General features: G+C 47.0%; 1 protein-coding gene across 1 annotated transcript; it reads right to left on the bottom strand.

The window, feature by feature from the left end:
• Nucleotides 1-222: 222 nt before the first annotated feature.
• LOC127613560 (voltage-dependent calcium channel gamma-2 subunit-like) lies at nucleotides 223-21,121 on the bottom strand. The gene is made up of 4 exons (XM_052084661.1): nucleotides 20,501-21,121; nucleotides 9,248-9,331; nucleotides 3,120-3,260; nucleotides 223-1,455 (listed from the first exon to the last, which is right to left on the bottom strand). The coding sequence occupies exons 1-4, from the start codon at nucleotides 20,709-20,711 to the stop codon at nucleotides 932-934; spliced, it is 960 nt and encodes a 319-aa protein (XP_051940621.1). The 5' UTR covers nucleotides 20,712-21,121; the 3' UTR covers nucleotides 223-931.
• Between the last annotated feature and the right edge of the window lie 167 nt (nucleotides 21,122-21,288).

Here is a 21,288-nt window from a genome sequence, read left to right as displayed (position 1 = left end):
CATGTAAAAATCATCTTTTTTTTTTGTTCTTTTTTTCTTTTTCTTTGATTGTATTTTTTTTTGTTTTGTTAAAGTGTTTTTAAGGACTCCATTTTGTCTGTCGCATTGTCCACAGTCGTCTTCATTCATCGGCTCAGAAGTTCACCCCAAACCCCGCCCCTCCGGCAGTTCATTGTCCCAGAACCAAAATGGCGGCCGGACTTTTGGCGGAAGGCCGAGAGATTTATTTATTTATTCGATTTTTAGTGTAAAAAAAAAAAAAATGCGGTATCCGTAACGCGCACACAAAGCCTTTTTCTCGGACAAATCCGAATTAGCTTCCGTTAGCATTTTTCTCAGCATCGCTACTTTATTCTGTTTTTTTCTCGTTGCGCCAGGAAAGTGGTCATGACGTATTAACTAGTATACTCGTATGTTCATATGTTGAATATAGAATCTTTTTTTTTTTTTTTTGCGGCCCCTGCAGTGCTCTCCGCTCAAATCGTACACCGCAGTGGTTCACAGTATTTATGCAAAGCAAGAAGAAAATCAGGAAGATATCGAAACTAAGGAGACAAACCGGAAGTTGTCAGTTGGGGGAGGGGGGTGGGTAGCAGGGGGGGGGGGGCAAACCCCGTTTTTCACCAGACCAGACCAAAGGAAGAGTAAAAAATATAAAGTGGCCTTTGGGATTGGACAGATCACGCCCAGATCGCCTTTTTCCACCCAGCCCACACCCACCCCTTTAAATCTTTACAAACATCAAATTGCTAAACGAGGGTAGATGGGGGGGGGGGGGGGACGAAAATCATGCATGTTTCTTTTGCTTCTGTGCATTCCCCCCCCCCCCTGTCAAACAGAAAGCAAAGTGCCAGACCCTCCGTTAGACCTTGACATCCCCCCCCCACCTCACCCCCTCCCCGAAGCGCCCCTTTGGAAGTGTCCCAGAGTCTCATACAGGCGTGGTACGCCGATTGGCGGCGTTGCTGGAGTCTTTCAGGTCTTTCTGGATGCAGTTGTGGACCTGCAGGAAGTTGTGGTCCCTCTCCGTGGAGTTATAGTTGGCCGTGGGCGTGGCCGTCTGGCCCTTGGGCAGCGTGTACATGGACAGCTCGGTGGAGGGCAGCGTCCCGAAGGCCTTGAGGCCCACCGGCGAGGCCTCGCGCGAGTGCGACGGGTCGGTGGAGCGGGACGAGGAGCGCGAGCGGCGGCGGTAGCGGTAGCGGTAGCTGGGGATGCGCGTGATGGCGGCGCCCTGGAGGTAGTCGGCGGCCCGCACGCCCACGCGGAGCTCCCGGTGGCGGTCGATGAACATGTGCACGGCCAGCACGCCCACCATCTCGGCCATGATGAAGGAGAGCGCGCCGAAGTAGAAGGACCAGCCGTAGGAGTAGCTGTTCTTCTTGGAGTCGCTCTTGGAAGGGTCGCCGGCGTTGGCTGATATGTACACGATGATGCCGATGATGTTGCTTAAGCCTGGGGGAGAGGAGATCAGATGAGGCCGATGGAAAAGAGCTTAGGCGCCCCCCCCCGTCCGTCTCCTTGATGACGTTTGATGAGCGCGCATTGAGATAACGAGTCAAAGACCTTGGATGGCTCTTTTACAATTAGCCGGCTTGCTAGCTACGCCTATGGTCACGAGCTGTGGGTCGTGACCGAAAGAACGAGATCCCGGATACAAGCGGCCGAAATGAGTTTTCTCCGCAGGGTGTCCGGGCTCTCCCTTAGAGATAAGGTGAGAAGCTCGGTCATCCGGGAGGGGCTCCGAGTCGAGCCGCTAATCCTCCACATCCATCCACAGAGGAGCCAGATGAGGTGGCTTGGGCATCTGATTCGGATGCCTCCTGAACGCCTCCCCGGTGAGGTGTTCCGGGCATGTCCCACCGGGAGGAGACCCCGAGGAAGACCCAGGACACGCTGGAGAGACTATGTCACCCAGCTGGCCTGGGAACACCTCGGGATCCCCCGGGGAGAGCTGGACGAAGTAGCTAGGGAGAGGGAAGTCTGGGCTTCCCTGCTAAAGCTGTTGCCCCCGCGACCCGGCCCCGGATAAGCGGTAGAAGATGGATGGCTAGCTACGCCGCTATCTAGGTCTGACCCTGAAAGGCCCGCTGGAATTTCAGCGCAAATGTTTGGAACCCTTCCACTTGATTTCGTTAACCTTGAGAAAAACTGGACCCAAATACTGGACTGGAAAACCCCGTTCCACCAAGAGGAACATTGGTTGGTTGAATGCAAAAGCAGGTCACCTTGAACCGACGGTGGCGCATGAGCTGCCTCCCCGGAATTGTTTGCAGTCAGCAGTCTGCAATTGCGATCAGAGCTCGGCGGTACGTCGCCCCCAACGTTAATTCCGAAAGACAGGGGGCGCACCCGAGGCCGGCCGTGTTGTGAGCTTTTTCTGCGCTTTGGTTCTAGGCCGCGGCCCAGTGGGCCGCACCAGATAAATCGCGCTCCCCCCTTCTAAGTCAGGCTTTTTGCTCTCTCTCGCTCTCTCTCTCTCTTCCTCGCCCTCAATGTCTGCCTCTCTCGCCCCTGTTGCTAGGCTAAGAGGAGCCACTGGGATTACACGCTAAAAATAAGGTGGCCCTGATCCTCTTCCTTTTTTTTCCTCTTCTCAGATACGTCTCAATCACACTTGTCAGACTTTACCCCACTTTTTTTGGGGGGGGGGGGGCTTTATTTGCAGTTTGCCTCTCCTTTCATTTCCATTAATTTCAACGACTGATCCGTAATCCGTAAATGCTGCTTCATTTGGTTTGGTTCTGGTTCTGAGAACACACGATTGACCCGTAGGGGCCGACGTGAGGGTCCGGGTGCTTCGGAGGGTGCCTCTTGCAAGTACTTTGGTCCAAGCCCATTTTGAGATCTATAGAGCAGCAGCCAGATTTTCAAATCAATTTTTGAGGACCGGTGTGATGCGGTCCAGTTTCCCGAGGGAATATAAGGACTCTGGCGGCAGCATTTTAAATGGTCTGCAGCTGCTTGATTGACGATGATCATTTTTTAAATAGTAAATTATTACAGTCGCCGAGTATATATTATATCTTCCCAAATTGTGAAAGGTACACCGATTCATCATGTCGTTGAATTGCCGTCCTGCAATTGTCGTATTCCTAAAAAAACAATCCGGTTCTCACCTGCTGAGACAAAGAGGATGCCGGCGCTGAGGATGATGTTGTGTCGCGACTTGTAGAACTCGCTGGCAGCGATGCAGAGCCCCCCCATGAATAGCAGGATGACGCTCATGATGGGGAAGATGCTGGAGGCTCGCACCGCACCTTCAAAAACACAGAAAGCCCCGCCGCTCGTTAGCATCGATCGTTTTCGTCGCAAAATCCTCATCGTTAGGATCTTTCGGTTGGACAAATCTGGGTTCTGTTCGGTTCTCTCAAAAATTACCCCCAAAAAAAGTGCCTTGCGATGGGAGGTGTCATTGCGTAGTTGGACGAATACAAAACACAAAAAAATGGGGCTGTTGGAGGGTTTTTTTGTTGTTTTTTTGAATGATCCTGACCATTTTTCCAAAGGTTGAAAAATGATTTCTGGTGTAGGCTTGCTCTGTAAAATCCGATTGTAACTCAAACTAGGGCTTGTATTGCAACGTAAAAAAACAAACAAACAAAAAAAAAATACTCATAACTCCAAAAATCGTTTTGGCAAGCAACCACCATGCCATCGCCATTGTCCTGATGACAAAAAAAAACGGCAAAAACACACACGGTATTCATTCATGATGACGCCAGTCATCGGATTTGTTTCATCACATGAATACAAATACAAAATACGATCCATATGGGGAACTGGGGAAAAACGTCACTCAAGTTGCATCAAAACGAATAGTCAGAGCAAGTAAAAAGCCACCAAAACACCTCAAAGTCAACGATGATTTTGGGGTATTTTGAATGGGCAAAAAAAAACTCAAGGCGTCGCCTATTTGTTCCCCGCAGCGACTGTTTGCTCGGCGAACGGCCGCTTTCCCTGATCACATTTTAAGGTGACCTCACACTTGGCGGCGCACCAAACGCACCAAACGCACGCTCGCCTTTATCCTATTTGTTTTCACCCCATCTCCTCTGCTTTATCGACGTGCTGTCGCGGCAGATTGTCTTCAAGGTGGACGAGGGGCCGCACAACACACGCGGCGTACGATACCGAGGGTCCGTACGCTTCGATTCAATTGACACCACACAATAACATCAAAGGCCTTTTTGACACCTCACATTTGGATTCGATTTGAACGCGCGCACACTCGGGAGGGGTCTTGATCTTGTTAGTTACTTACAGTCCATTTTTGTAGGACCCCGAATGTCGCAGCTGCCAATTTGCAGTCTTCATTTTTAAAAATGGTCACGTGCACTTTTTCAGGATTATTTTTTTTTTTTCGTTTCTCATGCCGCGAGTAAAACGAACCAAAAAGAATCAGAAAACTTTTACTCGGCTCACAATGAAGAAATCCCCAATTTATTGCAGCAAAGGGCGTGACCGAGGGACTTCTCGTGAGTTTAATTGAATCGTAAATTCCCCCCCAAAATACAACATCGAACCGGTGACATTTCATTTTTTGGCAACGTAGCTCGCCGCTACATTTTTAAAAATGTGATTTATTTATTTTTTGTGAGCGTGGATGCTTGTACCAAATTTAAAGGGATGGATCTCAACAACAACAACAAAAATGTAACTCCAAATTAGAAAACAACTTGATTGTTTAAAAATGACATTAAAACGCGTTCATGCAAATTGAGATAATTTTGCGATTTACAATTTAGGGAACCTAAAATAATTTGAACGGTAATTTAGATTTTTTTTTTTTAATTGAAGAGTGACAAAAACTCGTCTTACATTGGTTAACAAAAACTTTTATCTTCAGGATCACTTAAAGAGGATGACATTTAGACCAGGTGTGAATTCATATTGCACATCTGAAGTGCAAATTTAGACTAGAATGATGCGGATTCAGAACATGAACATTTTTGAGCGTGAAGGAAAAAAATCCTTACATTTAAAAGAAAAAAAATGTGCGCGCGCTTGGTTTTTCCTTCCGTTCACTTGACGACACAGTGGTCCACTTCTTTTTGTCCCCGCGCTCAACGTGAATGTGTTTTGTGCGTACACGAAATTAGAATAACGTACACGTTGCACAACACCTCCCACTCTCGACAGCTTGTCTGTTTCATTCCCTTCGCATATGCTGCATTGTGTGTGTGCGCGCGTGCGGTCTTGATTTACGCTTTCATTTGCTACGCTGGAGGAGAGCCTTTTAATTGCGGCTGAATTATAGAGGGAGTGGGGTGGGGGGGGGGGCGCCATGGGAGCTCCCTCTTGTGTGCTCTTTATACAAAAACACACACACATCGATCATCCGCCCACCCACATCCTCGCTTGGTCCTGCCGAAGTGAGGTGTTTCCCATACACACTGTGTATACTACCTACGCATGCTAACACACACACACACACACACTCGCACACCAATACACCGTGACACACACTCCGTCCACCCACGTGGGAGAGCCCAGCAGCAAAGAGGAACATGTGGTTGTTAAAAATGCGGCAAAACACGGACGAGGGAGATTGCTATTAGCGTGTAGCATTGGCTAGCATGTTAACGCCTGATTAATTCTCATTTGAAAACCGTACGTTTTACTTGCATACTTGTAACGGAGTAAGTCGCGCTTTCTATACTCGGGTTGCTCTCCGTTGGCATGGCAACTGTTAACATGTCAACGTTTCAAGAATGCCGATTTCAGATTTCGTCTTTTGGAGCTGCGGTGGCCATTTTCATACTCGGGGTTGCTGCTCGCTAGCTGTATGTTGTCAACTGACAACTCCTCATGTGGTCCTGGATCACGATGAGGGGTAAGGGAAGACATTTCAGGACAGAGATGTCCTTGATTGACTTTTCAGCGACACGGTCTTTGACGCTTTCTTAGAACCAGCCCCTGACTACAGGATGTAAAACCTTGTGGGGACCGCCAAAGCCCTTTCTGGTCCTCTGTTTGCCGTGTTGCTCCGCGTTAGCAGTTTTAGACCCGCAGTGAGAATTTTAGCCCTTGAGGCCTCAAGTCAGTCAGTCGGAAGTGACAGTGACATTATGCAGCGCAGTCACCGATGGAATCCTGCGCACAGCAAACATGTAAACACACACGAGCAGGCGTGACTGTGTGTGTGTCACAATGTGCATGTGTGTGTTCCAGTGGTTTTCAAGCCACATTACTGCTTTAATGGTGATATGCCTCCGTGTCCACAAAAATAGCCTGCCGTGACATCAGCCGGACCGATGACGTCATCGCCATCTGATGTCACGACCCCCCCACGCCCCCCTCATAAGCTCCCCAGCGCCATCGTCGTCGCATTATGTTACCAGGATCCGGCCGTCTAATTTTAGCAAGCGAGTGCACGTCAGAGCAAAATCAGGCAAACTTTAGATCAGAACAATTTTTTTTTACCCCCCCCCTGACGTCAGTTTGGACAGATTAGCGTCTAAAATGTGCTTTGAAGGTCAAGATAGGATTTATGTCGGTAAAGTAGGCTGATTTGGAACTAATGTGAAAGACGTCGCGGATTACCCAGTTTTACGGTTGCGAGCAAAAGACCGGAGAAGATAAGTGGGCAAAAGTAATGGGACGGGGCTCCTAAGAAATCACCGTTAAGTCAAGCAAGGTTGATAATCAGCAACCAAAACAAAGAGAAAAGGGCTAACTCGTTTGAAACTTGCACTACTACTTTGTGTCTGAATGGATTTTTCGGAATGGTGGCAATCGAGAAAACAAAAACCACGCAAATGCACAATGAAAAGTAATCAATTTTTTTTAAATGGAGATCTAAACTTTTGAATGCCAATTTTGAATAATTAAAAAACAAAATTTGACATGAATTCATGTCCCAAAACTGACGATTTTGACGAAGTAGCACGAATATAGTCAAAACTTCAAAATCAAATGTATACAATCAAAACGTTCCTTTGCCCTTGAGCATGAATTCAGACAACCAAAAATATGAGCAGAACTTTGGACAAACAAAACACACAAATGTTGTGAGCCCGAATGTAGACAACAAAACCTTTATAGCAAAAAATTTAGAACACATACCGAATGAATTTAAATCACCAAAACATGTGATCGCAGACTCAGGCAAAACTTGTAAAGGAAAATATATAGACAATTTTTTTTATCTTGAATTGATATTGCAAATTTAGATTTAAAAAAAAAAAACTTGTCAGGACAAATTCCAACATTTCGATAAATATGTCAATTGGAGATGAAAACTACGTCGGACGCTCGCTTGTCTACATTCTCGTCAGAGCAGATTGAACGTTAAGCCAAAATCAAAGACCACGCTGGAAGGCTCTTTTGCGGCGTATTTAAAAGGTAGGGGGGTGGTGGTGTGGATGGTGGGGGTGGGAGCAGAGCGGGGGGAGGTGGGGGGGGGGCGTTGGAGCTGCCGGAGGGGGTGAGCTATGTTTCTCCCTCAGTGCTCATAGAAAGGCAGGCTTCTCTCGCTTACATAATATCCACATGTACACATCCGAGCAGGCCAGGAATGTGTGTGTGTGTGTGTGTAACTCGGTCCTCACTGTGCCACAAGTGCAGGAATGTGTGTGTGTGTGTGTGTGTGTTTTGTTAGCCACTTGGAGCGGCTGAAGGATGATGATTATGATGATGGAGATGATGTGATGACAACGCTGCGGGAAGGGAGGAATCCAAATGAAAGGATGAGCACATGATACCAGTGCTCATCCGGCATTCTTTTCTCAAGACCATTCGATCACCGATTTGCAGCGATATGACGTTTAAAGGGAGACGGCCGTCTGTACGTTTCTCCTCGCGAGGCTCGCTACTGTATTTAAATGTTGTCCGTAACAGACGGAGAGTATTTTTTTTTTCAGGTGGTACACGCCTCGTACGTGTGGTCGGCTTTTCCATACATTGGAACGTGCTGCGCATCGGAAGCTAACGTCGCTAAGGCTCTGCGCTGGCGCTAAAATCTGCGCCGACATTGCAGCTCTGCTTAGCTTTCGTCTCCGATTCGATCGCGGTTCCGCGCGCGGGAAAGTTGCGGATCTTCCATCCGGCCTGGCTTGCGAGTCACGGCCGGACTGATTTGGTGTCAATGAGCCCATTTTTCATGCTAGCACTGGGCTAGCATGAAAACGGCAAAGGAAAGATAATAATGTAGACTTTTGTGTTCACTTTTAGGGTGACGCTCCGGCTATGTAGCGGTCAGGACGGCCGTCGCACTCTCCTCGCCGTTTCCCTGCGGCATTTCCAGCGCATCTGCTTCTGCTCAATGTAGGTCAGCGGACACCAAATGCAACTCGCTTGACACGCGAGGTGACCAAAGACGTGATACCTCGAATGCCGGCTACTTTCGATTCGTTGCTAAACTGACCATACATGAAGCTATCTCCTGAAACTGACCGATAGATGACCACGGATTCAGATATGTACCTAAACTGATCAGATCGGAAGTTATGTTTGCTCAAAATAACAATAACGGAAGACGGGTTGCCATAGTGACAATGTGTGTTGCCAAAGCAGGCTCTGGGAATATATGTTCTAAAATGCGGGTGAGCTACGTAAAGTGGCTGTAGATCCAAAGATAGGCTTCGTCAAATTCGGATCTCACACTGTCATTTCTGATTTCTAGCAAACGAGGGGGGAACACCCGCGCGCTCGTGCCCGTCACTCCGTTCACCCGCTCGCCCGCCCGCCGAGGACCAGCTGTCGGGGCCTCGACGGGGATGTACAAACAGATGGGCAGGGAGGACACCAGGGAGGACGAGATGAGGTTTGACCCACATAACGCAGCCGCTCGGCAGTATTTATAGACCAAAGTGTCCTAATTGGCGGGCCGCTGGGAGACGGCGACGGCCTCGCTACCCTTCTCCTTGCCCTTCACCTCCCCAAACATTAGCCTGCTGTCACGCGGTCCTCCTCCTTGATGCCCTTTTGTGGCCAAGCACTGCCTGAGATCGTTGAGGGATTTCAACTCACCTTCCAGTTGCTTAAAAGTTGAGAAGAAAAAAAAAATCTCAAAAAAGTGGTAAGGTAACATTGGGCAAATTTTTGTTCAGTTTGTCATCTTTTATACAGTGATGATTGGATCATGACGATACCGGATGATATCGTGTTGTTGTAAAATGATGATACGTAAAAATCTATACTGTACCGTATTTTTCGGACCAGTAGGCACACGTAAAAAAAAAAAATAATCATTTTGTCTGAAAATGTATGAAGGTAGAGCCGTGCTGTTAACTATTGGACTTACGTAGGAAGTACTCCGAAGCGTCGGCCTCATAGTCGGCATCCTCCGGGAAGTGATCTATCTGTTTGCACATGCCTTTGAAGGAACCTAGCAGACACAAAAAGGAATTATGATTGAGCCTTTCAAATAAAGAATCAAGGAAACAGCGTGTAAACAGACGCCGTATCTTGGTATCATTGATATCATCGCTTCAAGGTGTGGGTATAAAAGTTCGCCACATTGCTCTTCAACCATGAGCCGACAGACGCGTTTTCATTTTCGCGCTAATCCCGCAGGCGCTTCGATAGACGCAATTCATTATTAAATAAGAATTAGGACAAACACGACATACCATCGGAGCAGAGCAAGAGTGTGAAATGAAGTAGCCAGCAATTTTAGAATTCCTTCCCAAACAGAGCCCATAACTAGCCTTGATTGGCGGTCGACTTGTACCATAACGTTGTTTCAATGCGTGAGGATAGTTTGCTAATAGATAAAAAGATAAAAGATAGGTTACTCAAATGCCGATACATAACTAAAATGAAACAAAATGCAAATATACGTTCAATGTATGGGAAGATACAAAATGAGGAAAATGATGATACGGAATCGTGCTGAAATTTATTGTCTTGAAATGATACCATGGCGAGATACCGGCCTTATTCTAAACTACAAGGTGCTCATGGAGGCTGCCCATCGATACCAGTCCCCGATACTTGAGACACAATAAAAAAAATCTGGGCATGTATTCAAAGAGTCAAATAGTCTTTTGCCGGTATCGTTCTGTAAAAAAAGTGGTATCGCACATCCTTACCTGAAATGACAATATGACATATGGATATGTCGCTAAAATGGCAATAAATCTCCATGTTTGGGAAAAGGACCCTTAACTGGTAGTCGGTGAGTACCTAATATTGTGTCCTGTGAAAGGGTGTCCGGACTACACTTCCTGTCTTGTTTTGTCACCAATACTACAAAGGAAGTCCAGAAATAACATGAGATCAAGAGACGTCTTTCACGGCTGAGGATGACGGAGCCGCAAAGCTGAGTCATCTATTTTCAAGCATGACATCATATCGTTTTTATGGGTGGGTTTTTATTATGAAGACAGAAATCTCCTGCTGAGCTCTTGATGTGATGTCGATGTGAATTAAGAGAATTCGACACAATAGTGTACGTGCGCTTGAACGTTAATATTTAGGTTCAGAAAATATGAAAAGTTGTGTTTCGCGGGGGCGGGGGGGGGGGGGGGGGTTGCCGGATCCTATCCCAGCCGTCTTCGGGCAGTAGGCGGTTCACACCCTCAACCGGTTTCCAGCCAATCGCAGGCCACACAGAGACAAACCCCCATTCACGCACACACTCCCACCTCGGGACAATCCAGAGTGTTCCATTAGCCTCCGTGCCATGCGTATTTTTTTGCGATGTGAGACGAAACCAAAAGTACCCGCAGAAAACTCAGGCGGGCACGGACATGAACAAAATCCACACAGGACGGCCGGGCGCCGGAATTGAACCGTGTACCTCTCCGCTGCGCGACAAACATGGTCACCACGATACCACGTAAACGTGAAGACGTGTTCAAATGAAGATGCGTTATTTGCGAAAAGGACGAAACGGGAACTGACAATACCGGGACACGCATTGCTTAAATGTCAAATTTAGGTTGTAAAAATGACAATACACCACGTTCCGAAATTGTATGCTACGGTATAATGCTAATATAACAACACGCTACGATATGCTAGGCTATTTTAATGCCAACGCTTGGAAGATAGCGCCCGAGTACAACAACACGTGAAAAGCAGTATCGTGAAAAATGCCGATGCACGTTGCCCTCTCGGCTGCGATAATTGTTCAAGGAGGACGCCCGCCCGCCGCCGTGCGACATTAATGCATCTTTAACAGCGCGCCGGGGGTCAGCCAACTCGCTGCCCCTCCATTGGCCCGGGTCACCCAGGTTTCATTGCATTGGTATGAATCATTGAGGGGGTGCGGTGGGGGAGGCTCAAAGGATTAAGTGGAAGAAGATGGAGACGTCCTGATGGGCCTCGCGATAATAGCACGTGCTCCAGGTTTAATGGAATGTGCATTATTTAACGGCGCACCCATGCGGCGATGACCGTCATACGATTCTGCGCTTACAGCGAAGGTAGAGGGGTGGCCGCGCGCGTCGATGCGCCGCACCGCCGAGCGCTTCGCATACATCGTTAGGTATCGTCATTTGACCAACATCTTTCCGTATCATCATATTTTCTTCTTTTGTTATCTTAACATCATCATTGAATCAAAGTATCGTCCGGTATCATCATTTGACCAACGTGGCTGTACGTTTTTTGTATCCTTGTTCCAATGACTTCCAATGTATTCATGCATGGCACCTGATTTTATCTTACCGTATCATCATTTTAACCAAATTCCTTTGTTAGTTTACGGATATAACGCTGATGTTTTTGCTACGTATCTTCACATAGCATCTCCCTTATCGCCATTTTTACAAAATGTCTTTTTGATAATAATAATAATAATAATACATTTTATTTGTGGGCGCCTTTCTAGAAACTCAAGGACACCTTACAACAAGCAGTTAAAATCACGAGTACAATGTTAAAAACAACATCAAATAGGAAAAAATAAATACCACAAAAATAAATAAATAAATAAAATTTTTCACAATATCTGTCACTCTTGCCGTCATTTTAGCAACCTATTTTCACATTTCATCATTTAAGCAGGACTTTCCCCCCCTCTCCCCCCATTATTTTTACCACATTTTCCGATGTGTTCATTTGAATGACTTAATTTGACTTTTTGGCAAAATATCATCCCGTATCATCATTTCACCACCGTATCATTTCCCATGAATGACAATAGGTAAAGGTATGAAAACACCGTTTGCGAAAGCTTGAGACGAAACGATACGTTGCCCAAATGCCGATAAGTGAAGATATCCACATTCCTGAATAATACACGAGCCGGGAGCGCTTGTTTCCATAAAAAGCACGGCATGCTCTGTGTATGCATTTCACACCTCGGGAGGCGGCTAAGTTGTCGCTACGTTCCCGTCCCGCGTCGGACATGTCGCCCACATGAACGCCTCGTGTCGCCTCTGAATTCTTTATTCAATGTGGCGTGGCTCGCCGCGGTTGGGAAAACACAGCAATGCTTTTTTTTTTTCTCCATTTCCCTCTGCCAGCCACGGCAACCTTGCCGCAAGTGATTTTGATGTTTTTTTTTTTTTTCCGAAGGGGTACTTTTCCAAATCACAAATATGAACATGGATTGGAAAATAAATGCCTCAAAACTACAAATACGGTCAGGTCACTTTTTTTTTTTTGCACAAAATCTCACTCAACTATCATGAAAGCAGGCTTGCTCTTTCATAAATAGCACCAAATGGTGTCAACTACCACAAGAGACTGTAATTTCCTGGCACGGGTGCATTTCCACGGAAGATAGAAGCACAGATTAACGGAGAATGACACTTTATGGGCCGGGTGTTAAAGAATTTTATCGCTTGGGCGGCGCTAGCGCATCATTTCTCGTGTCCGACTAGGTCAGCCTGCTTCACCTTCGCTTGGTTTAGTCCAAATTTCTCAAATGGTGGTCGGCAGACGATGGCTTTTATCGCACTCGTCAATGCATGACATCGCATCACACTCGATGTGTACGTTGCTTTAATGGTTCTCTGCTGTTTTTATGCCTTTTTCCAAGCCTCCGGCCGACAAAAAGCTTTGACATTGGCTCTCGAAACGGGGGAAGGTGAAGCGGCCGCGGGACATTGAAAGTGAATTTAATGGTGGTAAGAGACCGCTGCTGAGCTCAGATGAGTGAGCAAAATAAATGTGGAGATGAACTAGATGATAAAAGGCAAGAAACGTACAAGAATGGAAATGGTTGGCAATGAAAATCATTTCGTTGAAATTGCCATCAGGGTTAAGAATGAAATACAAGTACGGCCGGAGATCATAACCCCAAATATTAAATCCAAATTTTTAATCTGACCCCAAAACTCCAACCTCAATCACAACTTCAAACCCAAACAGCAACATAACCACAAATCCTAACCCTGAAGCTAACCACTATCCCGAAAATCTAAATCGCCTTGAACTTGAACTCCAACCCAAACTCGCCCCCCTAACCGTAAATCCTAACTGCAACCTTAACCCCATGCCCTTATTTTGATAGAGAAGTAGAACTTCATGTCAAATGCGTAGCCATGAATATTAAAATCATGCTATATGTTCATTGTCGATCTGGCCACAGAGAAGTAGACGAATGATGGAAAGAACGGGGCCTCACGACAGAGCCCTGGGGAACGCCAGTGAAGTCAGACGGCGCAGTTGAATGGTCAGAATGCAGTGAAGTTGCTTCAATGTAGTTTTTCCAAAAGTACAACATTATGACACAGTGAATCCAAAGTCATCTTAACGTGATTTTGACGGGCTTCATTGGTCCATTGACATACTTGAGCTTGAATTGATGGATGGGAATTAAGCGGAGGGCTAATTTTATTGTCTGTCGAGCCCCGGCGCAGGGGAAAAAAACGGTGTAACGCTGACTCGGCGGTTCAATTTTGCGTCCTAGTGACTTCCTCAAGTTGGAAAATAAAAATTCACAGTCAAGGACAAAAATGGTCGTCCGCCCCCTCAGTTGCTGTAAAAATAACTGAATCATTTTCCTACTTCAAAAAAGTCACACTTTTCAAAAATACTTGTACCTGAAATATGAATTATTTGAGAGATTTTAACCTCAGATCGTGGAACTTAGCGTCTAAGCCTGCGGACTGAAAAAAGAAAAAAAAAAAATTTGAAGATACAAAATGTCCCCGCGAGGTTCTTACGGTTCAAGCTGCAATGAGAGTCACATGACCATGCTGAGCTCTCCTCTGTAGTAGTGGAGGGCGTGTCAAACGACACTGCACACATCACAACAGGTTACAATGAGTGTGTGTGTGTGTGCGCGCGGGCCTCTGCAATACCGCCCCCCCCCCACCCCCATCCAGGTGTGTGTGTCCTTGCGTGTGCGCCGTCAGCCATGTTTGACAGGTTCGGCCGCCACGAGAACGCCAGGAGGTTCGTCCTTGTTCGTGTGTGTGTAAGGAACGCAGTCGGGGGGGTACAAGTGTGAGTGAAGGGAGGTCTGGGTTGGAGCGGGGGAGGGAGCTGGAAGGGTGGAGGGGGGGGGGGGCGGCTATGAGTCATCCACTGCATGGGCCTCTGGCTCATTGCGCTGCCTCACTTGTTCGCTCCATAGCAACGGTTGTTCAAAGGCTCATATAGGTCCATAGCAACCGGCTCTGATAGCGTCGTGGCCTATAAACACGGCGAGAGTGCCGCACACGTAAAAAATGGTCTTTCTGCTACTATGGGGAGGGGGGGGGGGCAACATCAGTGACTTCAATGCACCGTTAGGTTACTCTGATGACGCCGGGGATGTGACGCCAACATCATGTGACCGTGTAGCCATTTTGTGGGACTTGAGTTAGTCGCATAACCAAATTTTGCAGCTTTGCTAGCGTGGCCGTGGCAGTTTAGGAGACAATTGATGAAGCGACATTAAATTTGGTAGACTAAGACCCCCCCCCCCCCCACACACACACACACACACACACAAAACAGCCCCAAGACCCTGTGCCTGAAAAAAACAGTTAAATCAGTCATTTTTGTTTTAAGAGACTATTTTAGGGCAACCTTACAGCAACAGCATTTTTTAAAATTAAATTCATCCCGTCAAATGATATTTAAGGGTTAAGATTACGTTTATCATGAGCAGACCTGCAAAAAAAGTCTCAAGTAGAGCCATGCGAGAGAGAGAAAGAGATGCCATGATGACACCTTCACAAGACGTTAGTCACTGTTAGCGCTCTTGTTTGTGGAACTGTACTGTTGTCATGGTGATTGTGATGGCGCCCCCGCTGGTCCCTCCCGGTATCACCATTCAATAATGAAGACGACGAATTGTTATCATTATCACTATCAGTCGTCGTGTGAGTATTATTATGAACTGTTGTGTTTGTCTCAATCGGAAACTCATTTGGCCGCTGTTAATGTAGTAACTATGGCAACCATGACACCAGGAAGCGCTGGATTGGCTCATGATTAACCCCTTTCTTCCACTCAGAAGTCCTAAAAAAAAATTCAAATGTTTATTTTTTTTGAAAATCATCACAAGCTGTGACTTTTTTTCTTTAAAAAAAAAAACTCAAAACAGATGGTGTTTATTTGAAAAGTGTTGTGCGTTGACATTTATGATGGACCCAGCGATCAATTGTTAAAATTAACCATCGGTCATTTTTTTTATATAAAGGGGAAAAAAAACTTTTACTTCAGGTGTGTTGTTTATTTGTTCACTCAGACAACAGCGAACCTGACGTAAAATAGTAACACGAGTCAATGACAAAACTAGTGTGTGTGTGTGTGTGTGTGTGTTTTGTCCTCCCTACTGAACACATCATTGGCAATCAATGAGCTAATGTCTCCGATAACGCGCACACACACACACACACACACACACACACTTGTACCTCATATAGCTTACATTGTTCCCTCGTCAGTAGAAGGGCGTGCAACTACTTATGTACTACATCTGTAGTGGAAGGCGTGGGAACAGCACAGCAACTTACAATATGATGATATTGTGATATTTTTGCGATGATATCGCCAGTATCACGATACCTGCTTCAATTTTGACAATTGACATATCGGGAGGTAACTGTGCACTTTGGAGAGTTGATACCACTTTTTTTTTTTTTTAGAATGATACCAGTCCGAGTATTTACCTTTGCGGATTCACTGATGCCGAGTCCTGATACGGTTCATACTCACGATACTTGGAATTTCAAATAACACAGCGGCGGATATTATTTGAACAAAGAGCGATCCTTCTTTTCTGACGCTTGCGATGATTCGCCAATGTGTCCGACCGCCGCAGTGTAGCGCAACAAGTATCGCTGGCTGGTATTGGCAGGCTACTTGATACCCGATACCCTGAAATGAGGCCTGTATCGGCGATACTTGGTGATACTTGGTACTTGCTCATCCCAATCATGTCTGACGCATCACGATATCTTGACTTGAGCGAGAAAGAGAAGCCATCTTGAAATTTGACGCGGGTGGATTAATACCATATCGATAATGATATCACCGTATCGCTAGTTTGTCCCAGTCCTGTTGATGACAGCGGTGTCGTGTGTTTATATCTCATTACCGACAACAGTGAGTGCGACTGGGTCGATATACGCACGCATGCACGCGCAAAAACACACACACACACACAAGACACGCCCATTGGCTGCGGGATGACGGCCCAGGCAGCCTGTCAGCACCTTCCCGCCAAGCGTTAAAGAGGGCACGTGGAGGTGCCAGCAGAACACACACACACACACACACACACACACAAAACTGCCACGTGAAGCAACAACACGCATCAGGTGACATCACTGTGACGGCACATTCATGTGCTTACCTGGCTTTGTTTGCGCCGAATAATGCGTCCATTTTGAGGTGTTTGTTTGCGGTCCGGCGTTTTTAGGTTCGAGTAGATGACAAACTTGGTGTTTGTATTTCACGCCTGTATTTTTGTAGTAGTAGCTGTTTTTGGTTGGGGTTTGTTTTGTTTTTTTCCACCTCACGAGGGTTTTATTTGTGGTGCGGAATTCACCTGGTCGGGACGAACCGTACATTTACATTCATACACGTCTTTAGTGAGTCATTACCTGTTCCGTTTTATGTTTATGCGTCACACTTCTATTTCGTCATGTGTTTTGGGTTTTTTTTTTTCCCGGGAAAATCTCATGTTTCTACTTCAGCATTTCTGTAAGATTTGTAGTTGCAAATTTTTTTTTTCCATGTCACAAGAGAAATTAGTGGTTTAATTTAGGGTGCAGGGCGGCCCGGTAGTCCAGTGGTTAGCACGTCGGCTTCACAGTGCAGTGGTACCGGGTTCGATTCCAGCTCCGGCCTCCCTGTGTGGAGTTTGCATGTTCTCCCCGGGCCTGCGTGGGTTTTCTCCGGGTGCTCCGGTTTCCTCCCACATTCCAAAAATATGCATGGCAGGCTGATTGAACACTCTAAATTGTCCCTAGGTGTGAGTGTGAGTGCGGATGGTTGTTCGTCTCTGTGTGCCCTGCGATTGGCTGGCAACCGATTCAGGGTGTCCCCCGCCTACTGCCCGAAGACAGCTGGGATAGGCTCCAGCACCCCCGCGACCCTAATGAGGATCAAGCGGCTCGGAAGATGAATGAATGAATGTCACAAGAGAAATTAGTGGTTTAATTTAGGGTGCCTCATCTATTTTTTTCACTTGCAGGACTACCTCTACATTAAATGTCAACATGCGTGTATTAAAAAAAAAATCAAATTAACCTTCAGAATTTTTTTTCACGCAAATAACAACACCGGCATTTCCAGAATCTTCCCAAGAACCAATCTTGGTATACAGCGCAGTTGTCTTATGCGAACCTTGTTCAAAATGCCCATGGCCCTAAAAACCAGGGAGTAGCATCCTCTCCTAGAAACGTTGAAAAGTTTTTTTGCGCAATTCTGATTGTTTCCTCCCTCTCCCCTCATGATTCAAAATGGTACAGTCCAGTCTGTAAATCCTCATCAATCATTGACGTAGCTAGCTAACCAATCAGCTGTCATTAGGTTGAAAATGGTACCGTCTGGTCTGTCATTATTCATAAATCAGGAAGTAGACTACTGACAAATGTGTGTTTTTAAGGGGGGGGGGGGGCGTCAAACGTGGTACAGTCATCGTTTGTGGTCTTCCCGGATTTTCCTATTCGTGTGAATGGCCGCCGGCTATTTCTGATTGGAGCTGGTCTATTTGCCGCCGCGTTAAAAAGCTGCTAAAAACGAAAACAACAAAAAAGTCTGCTTCAAATACGTTTTGGTGTGTCTGCACAGCTTCCAAAGAGTTTAACCTTGTGAGGTTCACTGGCGTCAGATGTCCTCCGTAAGAAAAATGATGAACACACACACACACGCACACACACACACATGTGCTCCCGTCTCATTCCCAGAAACATATCTGCTGTCACACACTCGGCGGCGGCGTGATGGAGATTAATAGCGGCACTTAGAGCCCGCTGAGCTCCACCTGTCACGGCCCGCCAGCCCTCCGGGCGCCTTTGGAACCAGACCGCGGCCCCGGGACGGATCCGTCATGGACAAATCCGTCACGCGGGACGGGCTGCAATGTCAATCGCGAACATCTGTGTGTGAACAGAGGTGGCGGTCGACAATCTAAAATTTGCCTGTTTGCTAATTATTTTTGTCGTTAACTCGTCCTGGAAAAACTCGACTCTGTGATGTTTTATTGACTTATTGATTCATTTGCTCAGGCCGTAGCCTTGTCTAATACAGAAAAGGGCTTTGCTGACATCTTGTGGCAGCTCTAGGTCATTGAAAATCCTTTTGCATAGCCACTCATGACTCAATCGAATATTTACAAGCCCGAAGGTGCGTTGAGGATGAAATTGTCTTTGATGTTTATGTGAGGTGGATTGAAGACCATTTTGTCTTTGATTTTGACATCAAAACGGAGCACTAGTGAGTACATTGTCCATTTTAAGTCCTAGGTGTGTGGATGACTAGATTGTCTTGGTTGTGTACAAAAACCTGGAGGACTAAATGGTCTTTCAGGTTTGCAAAAACGTGAACGTTAACTTTCCGTCAGATACGATGTTGTCTTTTATGTTGGAAAACGTATATATGTCCTGAAGGCTACGCTGTCTTTGATGATTACGAAGAATGTCCAAAGTATTTAGACAACTGTCGTCAATGTTTGTGGAACATTTTACGTGTTCATTCGTGTTTTGAAGACTAAATTGTTTTTGATCTTCGAAAGATGATCTTTCAATGGCCATGATTGAAGTCGCCTGTGACCACTCCCACAGTGGCGCTGCCTTCACACCTGCAGATCCCCCAGCCTGCTTTTGTCTGCCAAATTGCCTACTTTGGGCCAAACGCACTTCACGCACCTGTCACCAAAAGGGGGGGGTCGAATTTCTGTAACGTTTACAAACCTATACAGGCGTGGTATTGACGATTATACATTTGCTTTTGATGTTTCCAGAAAACGTGTCTGTCAGCCACTCTGAGGACTTTAAAGTTGGTCAGAAATTTTGCCTGCGTGTTGAAAGATAGCGCAGCCTGCCTGGAGGACGGTGCGCAGGGGGGTGTGGGGGTGGGGTGGGGAGTGGGGGGGTGTTCCTCTCGTTTCTCTCTTCCTCAAAGAGCCCACCCGGGTTCTTCCCTCTCATCCCTCCGCAGAGTTCCTGGCGAGGATGTCACTTTTAAAACATTCCAGAAACATGCGGGGGGGGGGAGACAACATGCAGGGGAGAAAAAGCTGTGCCAGCAGGTTTCCTGTCCTTTTCATCACATGACCTCACACAGCCAATCAGAAGACGGACGACGTTGTGATAGCGGCTAACTGTTGACTGGCGGGAGTGGAAATCAAAACCAAATCACGTCGAAATAACAATTCGCGTCTTCGTTTGGATTCACATAAGACAGTACACAGTGTAATGGCATCCGAGGCGAAAACTTGAACGCCGAAGTCCCAGTTGGCTTTGATAATTTCTGTCCGACGCGCGCAGACGGCCAGCGTATCGTTCAGACCCATTAAATCTTCTAAACTGTCTTTGATGTTTTCATTTATGTCAGGCTCCCTGGCGAGTCAAGTCAAGTCAAGAGAATTTGTGGAGCACTTTCAAACAGCCATCGCTGCATACAAAGTGCTGGACATGGAGCACAATAAACAGTAAGACAAATCGGTAATAAAGGCGGTAGAAAGCACCAAGCAGTAAAATCAAGAACAAATCATGCTGAGTCGAACGCCAAAGAATACAAGTGAGTTTTGAGCCGAAATTTGGTTTCAGGCTCAATTTTCAGGCGCAACCAAGACTCTCAATTGTCTCGGCCGAGGAGCAAATTGTCTTTGATGTTCGCGAAAAGTCCGATTCTATCGTTAGGCCTGCGGAAGCTCCTCAACTGGTTTTGATGTTGAGAAAAAACATCAAATCCCATCCAGTGTCTTTGATGTTATGCAAACTGCGTCCATGGAAGCCCTTTGCTTGTTTTTGACCTTTACACAAATTCACGTTGGGCACGTCGCAAACCCCCGAAGCGTCTTTGATGTGACGTCGTTGCCCACAAACACCCGTCGTCAAGCTTACCGAAGCTTCTTTGATGTTTTGGACTTAGGGTACGTCGGCCCCCGCGACCGGGGCCCGGGCCGGAAGGAGCGCTTGGTTTTTGTTGGTCTCACCTTCCAGGCAGCAGGTCCTCCAGAGGCCCGAGTGCGTCATCACCTCCTCGTTCTTCTTGCTGGTCTCGTTCTCGTTGTTGCTCTTGATCTTGCAGACGCCGCGCGAGTACAGCCAGTAGTCCGTCCCCACGGCGATGGTCATGAGGCTGAAGGCGGCGAAGGCCCCCACCGTGGTCAGCAGCATCTGAACCCCGCGGTCAAACACGCCCATGTTGCCGCATTCCACGAAGGGGGGGCCCCCTTTCCTCTTCACGTACAGGAAGTAAATATTTGTGAGTTTGCGTCGCCACGCCAGCTCGGAAAAGGGGGGGTGGGCGGCGGCGGCGGGCGGGCGGCGGTAGCGGGGGGCCGCGGGGGGGGCGGGGGAATTAGGGGAGCTCGGGGGAAATCGTATGGTTGGTTTTGGGCGGGGGGTCGTCGACCAGGTGAGAAATAAGAGGGAACCCTTTAAAAAGGGGGGGCGAAGGCTGATTTGAGGGAGGCCGCTCAAGGAGATGCCAAAGTGGAACAAGTGAGCGACCTCCAAAAAAAAAAAAAGAAAAATCGATCCCACAGGAGGGAGGCCTACTTTGGAAGCCCCGTGAAGGCGCCGAAACACCCCCCCCCCCCCCAAAAAAAAGGGATTGGGGCCTCGCGACACTAATCAAGCGCGCTCACACATGCACACACACGCGCACTCATACACGCTGTTGAAACTTTACAAGCTTGCACATGGACCCACATGCGGGTCTGAAAAATGGGCCACCTCAACAAACAACCTGCGACCACCCCCCCCTCAAAAAAAAGTG

This window comes from Hippocampus zosterae, chromosome 13, assembly GCF_025434085.1.
Source record: "Hippocampus zosterae strain Florida chromosome 13, ASM2543408v3, whole genome shotgun sequence".
In the NCBI taxonomy this organism is placed as follows: domain Eukaryota; kingdom Metazoa; phylum Chordata; class Actinopteri; order Syngnathiformes; family Syngnathidae; genus Hippocampus; species Hippocampus zosterae.
Note: the sequence above shows the minus strand (reverse complement) of the source record. Positions and strands in the feature narration are given on the sequence as shown.

Coding starts and splice junctions, on each gene's coding strand:
- LOC127613560 (XM_052084661.1), bottom strand. CDS start 20,711: ATGGGCGTGTTTGACCGCGGGGTTCAGATGCTGCTGACCACGGTGGGG. Junction 9,332..20,500: donor GAGGACCTGCTGCCTGGAAG/GTGAGACCAACA, acceptor TGTGTCTGCTAG/GTTCCTTCAAAGGCATGTGC. Junction 3,261..9,247: donor CGCTTCGGAGTACTTCCTAC/GTAAGTCCAATA, acceptor GTGTTTTTGAAG/GTGCGGTGCGAGCCTCCAGC.